At 41.1% G+C, this 12,349-nt stretch overlaps 1 protein-coding gene across 2 annotated transcripts in view; it reads right to left on the reverse strand.

The window, feature by feature from the left end:
• Positions 1 to 11,373, reverse strand: part of sts (steroid sulfatase (microsomal), isozyme S) — a 27,997-nt gene extending 16,624 nt beyond the window's left edge. Inside the window, exons 1-7 of one of the 2 annotated variants that reach the window (XM_019273133.2) lie at positions 11,156 to 11,372; positions 10,924 to 11,027; positions 9,794 to 9,963; positions 8,047 to 8,168; positions 7,673 to 7,795; positions 5,001 to 5,412; positions 4,785 to 4,921 (exon numbers count right to left, since the gene is read on the reverse strand). In XM_019273133.2, the coding sequence (XP_019128678.2) occupies positions 4,785 to 4,921; positions 5,001 to 5,412; positions 7,673 to 7,795; positions 8,047 to 8,168; positions 9,794 to 9,945 (946 nt within the window). In that variant the 5' untranslated portion in view covers positions 9,946 to 9,963; positions 10,924 to 11,027; positions 11,156 to 11,372. Of the gene's footprint in view, positions 1 to 4,784; positions 4,922 to 5,000; positions 5,413 to 7,672; positions 7,796 to 8,046; positions 8,169 to 9,793; positions 9,964 to 10,923; positions 11,028 to 11,155 lie in introns of both variants that reach the window. The other variant, XM_027291790.1, reaches the window with a different exon arrangement.
• Between the last annotated feature and the right edge of the window lie 976 nt (positions 11,374 to 12,349).

A 12,349-nucleotide genomic window follows, 5' to 3' on the forward strand; every position in this document is an offset into this window, starting at 1 on the left:
CAACGTCTAGTGGAAGGGCAAAAGTGTCAGGAAAAGATGCACCAGCATAAGAGTGACCGTGGACTTCAGCAGATTTTCAAACAGACAGATTCAGGAATCTGGGCAGAGATCCAGAAAGAGTGGAATGAGGCGGGAGTCACAGCTTCAGAAACCACCACATTCAGACATCCGTGAGATGGGCTACAACTGTCGGGTTCCTCGGGTCAAGCCACTTCTGAGCCGAGCCAACGTAGGAAGCGTAGGACCCAGCCTCTGCTATACCCCAGAAGCACCAAACCTGGTTTAATGCCATGCCATTGCAGTGCTTGACTGGCTAGTCAACTCGCCAGACCTAAACCCCATTGAGATCTATGGGGTATTATCAAGGGAAATGAGGGCCACCAGACCCAAAAACAAAGAAGAGCTGACAGCAAGCATCAAGGAATCTGGGCTTCCATAACTCCCACGCAATGACACGGCTGATTGCCTCAATGCCACGACTCAGTGATTAAGGCAAAGGGATTCCCAAACCAAGTATTGAACATTGACATATCGTTTAGAAAGTACTATATTTGACTGATTTGTGTGATCCTAATTTCTTTCTTTTTTTCTTAAAAAAATGAGAAAGTAAATGCTAATTTTTTGAATTCCTGTTTTCATGGATTTTTTGAGCTGGAAGCCCAAATATGTAAAAATAAACAAATAAATACTTGAAATCGTTGAATTGTGGGCCCTGAATCTATAATCTATGAAAGTTTATCCTTTTTAATGGAAATATGGAAATAAGTTAACTTTTCTATGATATTCTAATTTTTTGGAAAGGGTCTGTATGTATTAAGAATAAACTGGACTGTACAAAAGAGTCAAGTCGTCTCCGCTCTTAAAAACTTTCTGACACTGTGGTGGATCTGCGACATCTGCGAGGTGAAAACACAGACGGGGACAGATAGACTAACTGGTTGACGGGCCAGCTCTGTCCTGGACTGTCCTCCAGCCTCCAAAAACTCTTTAACAATACATATATTGTATATGAATTAATGCAGCTTTTAGGAACTTCACGCTGAGTTTGATTTCCATGCATGTGCCGTTGGGCTGTGTCAGTGCAGACTGACCTTTCTACAGCAGTCGTGAAACACAACTATCATATATTACATTTTAACTATTGTTGCAGCTTGCTCTGGACAATGGCTCCGCATTAAGCTTCTAGTTTAATATTAAAAAAAAAAAAAAAAAAAAAGCCAAAAAGAAAAGGAAGCAACAATTCTTCTCCCATTCGGCACGCAAAACACAAAGCAATTATTGCCCGCCCCCTTTGCTGACCACAATCTCCTCAAGCTCAAAAAATTGGGGTATTACACATTCATTAGGAAAAAACAGCCTCCCAATTCAGTCCATTGTGGGCTCCTGTCGTGTGGAGGCTGTCCTTGAGACTGAAAAGCAATTAGAGCAGGGAGAAAGTGGCCCGTTTCAAAGCATTTCAACAAAGGCTTCTGATAATGAAGGAGCAGCTGGTGTTGCTTCACCGGTTTACAGAAGAAACACACTCCAGGCACCGGTTTGCTCATGCACTGGACAACGTTGAGACTTTTTGAGGTATTTCACTTCCATACTCTCATTGAGATGGGAAGAAAACACCCACACACACATTTTATGACATCGTCCATGTGAGTGTGTAGAATTCACCAAAACATTGAAACATTTCAGAGAATCGACAAAAGACGCATACGTGGGCTTGTGTTAACAAAAAAAAAAAAGACTTGGAATAATTATCATTTTCATGTTCTTTGTCATAAACATCTGTGAAGACGTTCAGAGGCCAGTCATGGATCAGCTGCCACCAACAGAACTCCGCCTGAAGGCATGATAGCTTCCTCATTGACTCTTTACAAAAGCGAATCCAGGACACGGAATAAAACCTGGATATATTTTGATTTTTGACTATTTTAATGTCAAAACACTGACTAACCGCCCAAACACAATGGGAGAAAACACTTCACCTGTAAATCTAATCAGTAAGCTAAAAACTTGGATGAAATTTTCTGATGTTAAACTAGACAAAACTGAAGTTCTTGTAATTGGACCCAAACACCTCAGAAACTCTCTTTCTAAGACTTAGTTACTTTAGATGGGATCACCCTGGCCTCCAGCTCCACTGTAAAGAATCTTGGAGTTGTTTTGATCAGGATTTGCCTTTAACGTCCACATAAAACAAATTTTGAGGACTGCATTCTTCCACTTATGAACATCGCTAAAATCAGACGTTCCTTGCATTGGCTACCTATTAAATCTAGAATAGAATTTAATTCTTCTCCTTACTTACAAAGCTCTCCATGGTCAGGCACCATCTATCTAAAAGAGCTCATAATACCTTACTACCCCTCTAGAACCCTCGCTCTCAGGCGCTGGGTTCCTTGTGGTTCCTATAGTTTCCAAAAGTAGATTGGGAGCCAGAGCTTTCAGCTATCAGGCTCCTCTTCTGTGGAACAAACTACCATTCTGGGTTCGGGAGGCAGACACGGTCAACACCTTTAAGAGTAGACTTAAGACTTTCCTTTTTGATAGAGCTTATAGTTAGGGTTGGCTCAGGTCTAAATTAAAGTGCTTTCTAATCTTGCAGGTTCTCATGGATCATGACTACACAGAGATGGACGATTGGCTGAGTCTGCCCCTCATGGAAGTAAATGAAAAAGCTAAACACCACTAATCTTCCCAAAATCTAAAATAAGCCAGATTAAATGTTGAGATACAAAGACATGAAGAAGGTCTCAGTATGTCACTTCTTCTTCTAATGTGTCTGTTCCAAAGATTGTACAGCTTCGAATGGATCAATGTTTCTGTGCATCACAGCATCACGCTCGTGCAGATCCAGCTTTAGGAGCCTCTCAGTGAAGTCACAGCTGCTGTCTTACACACAGAAACAAAAAGCCACTTTATGCGAGCATGTACATAAAATGTAAAGGTCCTTCTGAAAAGAGTTTGGTTATAAATAACCCGTGAACGCCGCCATCTGCTGCAGTCCACGCCGAGACCACGTCCTCCCTAAAGATTCGTTTCCTCCCTGTTACAAATGATGCATTGTCTCACCTCCCTCTTGTGGTATCTCGCCTTACAGAGACTTTGAGCTTCATGTGCTGAGCTCAGCCTGACATGTCCGCTGACGCAATACGATGAAGCTTTCCATCACACTATAGACTGTTGACTGTGAGATGTGGATCTCAAAAACTGGACAACTAAAAAATACTTAAGACTAAACTAAAAAAAAGCTCCATTGTTTCCAAAAACCAATTAAAAACACATCAATGTTATTGCAAGTAAAAAAGACCATCACAAGGAACTGGATGAAACCAGATACACCAGATAATGAGCAATGGTTGTCTATTGTTAAAGAAATACAAGGGATGGAAATGTTGACATATAAATTGAAACTGAAGGAAGAGTTGTATAAAAAAAACTGGGCGAAATGGAAAAAAGATGTAAACATTTAGTTTTGCAGATGCTAAGATAGGTGATTTTGGTCGTCCCTCTTAATAGGCCCATCTTTATTGTTCCTTTTTTTTGTTCGTTTGTTCTTCACTATGTTTACTACATGCATACGTAAGATATACAGTATGAGAGAATATATTTGTATAAAGATCTGCATGTATTTGTTGTAAAATACCAATAAAAAATAAAGTTATAAAAAAAAACACACAAAAAAACACATGAATGAGTCACACTGTTCACCGGGTGACATGTTCCTTCATTATCATGAACACACACACCATAGTTTATATTGACTCAATCCCACACACACCATGCTGCTGCCCCAGATACTCCATAGAGCACCACATGTGGATTCATCCACTGTTAAAAATAGTCCCCCTGTGCCTCTCATTTGGGTACCATTTGATAAAAACTACTGGCGTCATATTTAATGGACAAACAGGAGAGAGATGTCAAACGTCAGACTAATCGTTCAAACACTTTGTTTGATTCAATTATCTGCAAAGAGGAGACTTTAAGACAAGTCAAACTTTCCAGCGTTTGATTGGTGGACAGCCTTCTTTCTTTGTGTCGTTGCCATGACCGCAAACATATTTGAATATTTGTATCTAAATAATAATTTGGCAGCAGTAGCTCAGTCCATAGAGACTTGGCTTGGGAACCGGAGGGTGGCCGGTTCAAGTCCAGCATGGAAACAAAATATGGAAGGTGGACTGGTAGCTGGAGAGGTGCCAGTCCACCTCCTGGGCACTGCCGAGATGCCCTTGAGCAAGACACCGAACCCCACCCAACTGCTCTCAGGGTGCCGGTCTGGCTGGCTGCCCATCTCTCCACATGTGCATGTCTATGAGCCTTGTACTTGTACTATATGTGTGTTTGGGGTTAAAAAAAAATGCATGTAAATAAAAAAAATGAGTAAAAAAAGAATTTCCCTGTTGAGGGGATTAATAAAGTATATCTTAAAAGAATTTCCCTGTTGAGGGGATTAATAAAGTATATCTTCTTCTTCCTAATTTAGATCTAATTAAATAATTTCCCCCTGGGATTTTTAAAGTATTTCTGATTCTGGTTCTAAATCTGATACTGCAACAAAGAAATAACATGTGGTACCAGGAGAAAGTTCATAATAAAAGAAGTTCTATTTAAGTTCAACATAAAAGTTTGGAGTCTGCACCATAATGCCTTTTTCCATTTAAGATTCCAGCCACCCGTACGGAGAAGCAGACCCACGTGATAATAAGACTATCTAGAGTTCTATTGACTAGTGGCCAGCTGTTTAAGGAAAAGAATGACGTCTCTTTTAAACAAAGCAACTGACCTACCTACACTCCAGTCCACTTCATGGACAGCGTCTCCATAGATGCCGTGGCGGCTCGTTCCTCTGAACGCTGCTGAAGCGAACATGGCTGTGTGCACTTGTAGGAAGGAGAAAAACAGCAGGAAAGGCCTCACGGAGTTCCTGCACAACCAGGAAAAACGGCTTCATTACCAGCATTAAAATAAATACGGTAGAATAAACAATGTGACAGTTCATGTACCTCTCTATGAAGTCCACTGCCTCATGGGTCATCCTCTGGGTCAGGTTTTCGGATGTGAATGGCTGCTCCACGATTCGGTGGTCCCTCATGAGAACACAGTTGAAGTACGGGATAGCCATGATGAATCCTACTATCAGACCTGTGACCACGACCAGCAGGCCCAGCAGGCCCACAATCAGCCGTCTGCGGATGGTGATGAAGCCGCTGTAGTGGAGGAAGGATGCAGTGACCAGGATGATCCCCAGTGTCCTATATGGTAAATGTTTATGGATCTGGAACACAGTGCCGTGTCCAGGCTGGCAGTCCCTTGTGTTGGTCATGGGCGTACCGAAGAAATAGTTAAAGCCGTGGACTCTGGGGTGGTGACAGTGATCGTCACTGGTCTCACAATTCAGTCCAAGGTGCCACTTTCCTGGGAATGACAGGAAATGACAGAGGAAAGACAGAACAACGCGTGAACGCTGAATGTCACGAGAACGTCAGCTTCTTAAGTCCTGCTGGGCGAGCTGCAACAAGTGAGCTCCATGTGTCTGCACAAGGAGTGCAAAGGGGTGGGAAGTTTCAAGTAAATTCATGGAAACTTTACATTTTAGAAATTATAGAAATATTCAAAAACTTCATGGGAATTATAGAAATGAATGGGAATTAACTGTAAATTGTGGGTGTCTTCAACAGTCTCTGTGTGCTCTGGGCTCTAAAGTGTGGTCCAGGTACAGAAATCACCTGTGCAGGTAGGGGGCGTGGCCTCAATAGTCCTGCAGTAAGCAGTGTGCTATGTGCGTGTGGTTGAGGAAGAGCAGGTATTCAAGTGTACCTGCATGAAACCTGGTTGTTTTAGTCAAAAACTTTCTTAATTTAAACGATGACAAAACTGAGTGTATCGTATTTGGGAATACTGTGACGGCTGGCCTCGGCACCCTGTCCTCTAAGCTGAATTCAACCGTTAGAAACCTGGGAGTGACCTTTGACAGTCACCTCAGGTTTGACAAACATATCAACAACGTTGTCAGGACTAGTTTCTTTCAGTTGCGTCTCCTGGCCAAAGTAAAAATGTTTTTAAGCCATCACGACCTAGAGAAAGCCATCCATGCTTTAATAAGCTCTAGGTTAGACTACTGTAATGCACTTTATGTCGGCGTCTCCCAGTCGTATTTATCTGAGCTTTTAACTGTCCGCAATCCTGCTAGAGCTCTGAGGTCTAAAGATCAACTGTCGCTGGAAGTGCCCAGGTCAAAATATAAACACTGGGGTGACCGAGCGTTTTCCGTCGCCGCCCCCAGGCTCTGGAATACGCTCCCCATCGAGATGAGTCCTGTTTCTGACCTGGGCCTTTTTAAATCCAGGCTAAAAACCCACTTATTTAGGATGGCTTTTAACACCCAGTAGTATGATGACACTTTTATCATTTCTTATTCGATATTATTGTTTTTATTTTGTTTGTTTTTTACCTATTGTTCTCGTTATTTATTATCTACTGTAAAGCACTTTGGTACACCGAAAGGACTGTTGTAAAGGGCTGTATAAATAAAGTACATTTACATTTACAAAAAAAAATAAAAGTCAAAATATATTTTTCCAACTATATTGAAGTTCCCTGTTAAGGGTCAAGCTTCAGTTTAGTATCAAACAGCTGCAGCTCGAGTTCTGACCAGAACAAAGAGATCAGAACACATCACCCCAGTTCTTAAGTCTTTACACTGGCTCCCAGTTAGCCACAGAATAGATTTTAAAGTTCTGCTACTAGTTTACAAATCACTGAATGGTTTAGGCCCACAATACATAAACGAAATGTTAGTAGAATATAGACCCAGTAGGGCTCTGAGATCTACTGACTCAGGTCAGATAGTGGAGCACAGAGTTCAAACCAGACACGGTGAAGCAGCATTTAGCAGTTATGCTGCTCACAACTGGAACAAACTACCAGCAGGACTGAAATCAGCCCCAACTCTTAGCACTTTTAAATCCAGGTTAAAAACTTTTCTATTTTCACGTGCTTATGGCTGAGCTCTTTTGAAGAACTTTTAAAGAATTTTTAATCATAATCCAGTGATTCGCTTAATGTTTTAAATTGTTTTCAAATTTGCTATTTTAATGATTTTAAATGACATTCTGATGTTTTTAATTAAATTTTCTTCTCTTTTTAATTTTTTATTTCTATTGCTATTGCTTGTCTTAATGTCCAATGTTTTTCCTTGCCTCTGTAAAGCACTATGAATTGCCTTGTGTACGAATTGTGCTATAAACTTGCCTTGCCTTGCCTTAGTAAATTCCCAGCTTATTCCCATTTATTCCCATGGAAAGTTTCCAACTTTGAAAATTCCCATAATTTTGCATCCCTAGTCTGCACCGCGTACATATTCAGATGAATGAGAGCTTTACTCTGCTGTTAGTGACTGTAGCACCGATGTCATTCCTGCCTGATTATTTGATCTCTGAATACATATTGATATCGCAGTATAAGACACAGTTACATAAACAGTGACAGAAATCTTTTTTTACAACCTCCATGTGAATTTAAAAGATTATAATTTCCTGGAAACACACAGTCACTGTATGATCGCAGTTGAAAACCTTTAGCGCAGAACAAATCAACAAATGTGTCAAATGTGAAGCGAGCACTCTAAAAGAGTCACACTCAGCAACGTGTGAAATTAAAGATAATTGCAGCGCACCGATAAGAGCCGTCTCGTAGCCTTGTTGTTTGGCAATCTTAGCGAATGTGACCTCGCGGCCAGGGAGACCTCCGGATGCTGCGTTAAATAGAAATACACCATTTCTGTTGGTACCGGCTATACCTGTTTGAGAGAAAAACAAGTGTTAGAGCACTGAACACTGTTCATTTTATAGTTGAGTCTGTGCGTACTGTGTGTCTGTGGACTGACCTCATCTAAATACATTGCGTTAAATAATTCATCTACTAAATAAATGAGCTTTCCACAGGAAGTGGAGTAAAAATCTGTTTCCTGTGACACGTGGACGTCGCCTGCAGGCCGACATTAAGCACCCTGTCAGTCAGTAAAGATCTGTTTGGTGTCTCTGAACTGGCCTGATCGTATCGGGTATCGTCCGGTAAGAAAGGCCGCCCTGCTGGGAGTGCACAGGCTCGCTGCAGCGATGTGCTGGGTCAGCTTCACCCCTTCCTGCGCCAGCTGGTCAATATTGGGGGTCCTGCAAATCACAATTCATCAGCACAGGGAAAACTGATCACAGAGTAAACCAGAATCAAATCTGTTCCATGCACACTTTGTTTGATATCATAAAAGTATTGAGGTTTTATCTAAGTGTTATTTAAGAGATTTCTGCCTTCACCCAGTGAAGTGAAGCAGTGGTTCCCTTTTCTAGCACCGAGCAAAATGACTAAGCGGCATATTTTATGGATATTATATTAAATGATATATTACGTTCCATGCATAACAATAACAGAACAGAACAGCTGGTGAACAGCAGGAAGTTTGTGTTGTTGTAATTGATTGAGACGAATGATTTCCTGTGAATGTTTCATCAGAGATGAGTTTGCCTGATCATATCAGAACGGTAATTTCTTTATATTAAAACAATCCATTTGAATTCGGGCATTTCTTCTCGTTGTACTTTCCAGCTTTTTTGTTTTAACATCGTACTTTTGTAACGCAGGACGAGGCTGTTCAGCGGAGAGAGAAGGCTCTGAATATAGTTCAAATCTGAACTAAACATAAAATGAATCTAGAATTGAAGAAGAACAGTTCTGTTTGGTTTTCTTCACAGATATATGCAGATCTGTAGATTTTTTTCTTACACCCAGAGCCGTTTCTTGCAATATGTGGACTATGCCGATGCACTGGGGGCCCTGCAGCCACCAGGGGGCCCCCAAGCTGCAAGTTCAGCCTCAGTATATTTTGGGGGGGATTAAAAGTACCTGTTTTTATTTGGAGTCAGGCGGCTGGAATAACGATAGGTACAGAGATGTATAGTAACGAAGTGGAACTACTTAAGTACTTTACTTAAGTACTAAAATGCAGTATCTGTACTTTTTTGGAGTATTATTTTTTTCCCCAACTTCCACTTTTACTGCACTACATATTTTTGATGAATTTAATACTTTTACTTGATACATTTTTCATGTGCTGAATCGTTACCCTGACTCACCCAGGTGCGCTCTCTCACCTGCTGCCCCGCCCCCTCGCTCTCGCATTCATTCAGACGCATTCACAGACCATGGGAAATCAGAGAACTCTACCATGAACATTGTAACACTGTAACATTAGAAGTTGTGCCTTAATAAATATTTGAAATAATATAAACAATAGTACTTGTACTTGTACTTTTACTTGTACTTTTACTTTCAGTACTTGAGTAGCATTTTTTTACATACTTCTACTTGCAATACTTAAGTACAATTTTTTTGAATACTTTAGTACTTTTACTTAAGTATGGTGTTTAAAGAACACTTCAACTTCTACTCAAGTCAGTTTTTTGATATAGCACTTGTACTTCCACTCCACTCCTTTACTCCAGTACTTTATACATCTCTGGATAGGTACCATTAACAAAAGCATCAGGGCATCTAAATAATAATAGATTGATTTCTGATTACTGATTTCTGTTGAACACTAAAATGTCATCATTGTCCAAAATGATATTTATTATTACATTATTCTCAGAACATTTCATATCAGCAGAGATTCTTCTTCTTTTGAATGCACTGACACTGTAGCACATTCACACTCCATGTGAATCATCATCACACCACACACAGCAGTGAAACTACACTCGAGCGGTCCAGCCTCGCAAAGGCAACAGCAATTTGCTTTTACCTCAGCGTTGTGTTGCCGTAGCAGCCCAGGTCTCCGATTCCTAAGTCATCCACCATCAGCAGGACAAAATTAGGCCTGCTGCTTTCCTGAAGATCCACACAGCTCACCTCCAGCAGCAGCAGCAGAGAGGATGGCAGCCATGTGAGCTTCATGGTGTCACAGCACAAACACTGGAGGACAAATCACAGCTGATGTTCATACGCATGTTCTTTTAGCACATCCACATATCCTGGAATGTCTTGGTAAGTGAGGACACTTCGACATGCAGACTGGAGGAGCCGGGGATCGAACCGACGATCATCTGATTAGTGGACGACCTGCTCCACAGCACCACAGCCGCCCACACTAACCCACTCCTCAGTGCTCGGAGTTACTTTACTGAATTGTACTTTTTTTTGTGTCACTTGAATGTTTGTGAAACATTTCATAGTTCTTACTGTCCTCCTAAAATGCAGCCTTTATGCTGACTCATCAAGAGTCAATCAGTAGAAACACATGAGCTCATCACAGTGTTACACAGTGTACAGACACGCACACACACACACACTGAGACTGGACTGTGTGCATATCTGATTAAAGGCAGGTTATAGGCAGCTTAATCATCACACACACAAACACACACACACACAGACACAGACAGACAGACACACTCACACTCACAGACACACACTCAAAGACACACAGACACACACACACGCACACACACACACGGACACACTCACACTCACACTCACACAGACACACACACACACTCACACACACACACAGACACACACAGACAGACAGACAGACACTCACACACACACACACACACAGAGACAGACAGACAGACACACACACAGACACACACACACACACAGACAGACAGACAGACAGACACACACACACACACACAGACACACACACACACACACACAGACAGACACTCACTCACACACACACACAGACACACACAGACAGACAGACAGACAGACACACACAGACAGACAGACACACACACACACACACACACACACACACACACAGACACTCACTCACACACACACACACAGACACACACACACACAGTAACAGTGAGTCGTGTATTATGTTGAATGACGTCACATACTTGTATAAACAGTGTTTCTTACCTTCAATCACTGTATTTGTGTCACGTGGGTTTAGACACTGCTGCTTCCCATAAGAGCTTCAGGACTCAGAACCAGGACCAGGACCAGGAAGACCTGTCACTGGTCTGGAGAAGTGAACATGAGCACACACGCGCACACACACACACAGATTCTGTCAATAAACAGTGACTCAGCACATTTTCATCACAGACAATAAAGTAAACAAAGAAGAACAGTGACTCAGCTGTCTCACCTGACACAGACTAAGACTTAAGACGAGTCTGGCCGTCTCTGAGACTGTCTCTGAGACTGTCTCTCAGGTAACCAACGCGAGGTGAGGAGACCACGCCCACCCAGCAGACAGGAAGTTAAAGTATCGTTTCATAATAATTGTTATTATTATTATGAGTTCTCTTCTGTTCTAAAATGTTTCCTTCACTTCTCCTCATGATAAAAATAAGTCCAAACACAGTTTCCGTGTTTGTTTCAAATATATAAAGTCGCAAATCTCGCGAGTGATTTCCGCCAAGATACGGAACAGTACTTCCGGTCGTGAATTTCAAAATAAGACGTTATGGACGCGTTAGATAGATAAAACATAAATAATGTAAATAATCAGTACGTTTGATTGAATAACAGGAACCATGATGCATTCACAACAAAATGTCTGCTCACAGCTGGGCCTGAAACGTGAAGTTCTGAACATGTAGGAATATTTTAGTGGAGTGGTTAAAAAAAAAAAAAAAAAAAAAAAACATGACGAATCATAAAAATAATGCATCTGAACAATTGTTCAGGTTTGATGCATGTAAAGTTTTTATTTTATTTATCTTGACCTCCCCTGTCATCGTTACATCATTACAAGACAAACTGCAGACGTGTACATAAGGCCGATGTGGACCTGAGCTGAGTTCTGTTGACTTGACAGAAAATATTAGATAATAATAGTTGAAATGACTTGAGACATGATGACTGAATAACTTCAGTTTAGTTTAAAAATATGAAATATGAAGCATTAATAATGCTGACATTATGTCAGCGTTATTAACATCAGTAGCAAATATGTGACGGGACACTGCGAGTGTCATCCAGTCATGACAGTGACTGCACTCAAGCTTCTCTAAATGCTGCCTGATTGTCTCTGGATCAGATCAGATCATCATCGTGTGTGCTTGAGTCTAAATGAAGAAATAAATGATTCAACATCAGTGATTCAATTTATAGTTCATATAAAACAGGACACTGCAGGTAAGATTATCTGACTTTCCCTGAATATGGACCTAATGTAACTTGACTTGAGTCACATGTCTGACATTAGGTCTTAAAAGATCCACGGTGAAGGATACTTATACCCTTTTGGGATTATATGACAGTTTATGAATCTGTATAGATTGTTGTTTTTGCCGAGCCTGGAGAACTAAGAACCCCGCTCTTTATTTACTGGAAG

The sequence above is a fragment of the Larimichthys crocea genome, chromosome XIX (genome assembly GCF_000972845.2).
Source record: "Larimichthys crocea isolate SSNF chromosome XIX, L_crocea_2.0, whole genome shotgun sequence".
NCBI classification, from domain to species: Eukaryota; Metazoa; Chordata; class Actinopteri; family Sciaenidae; genus Larimichthys; species Larimichthys crocea.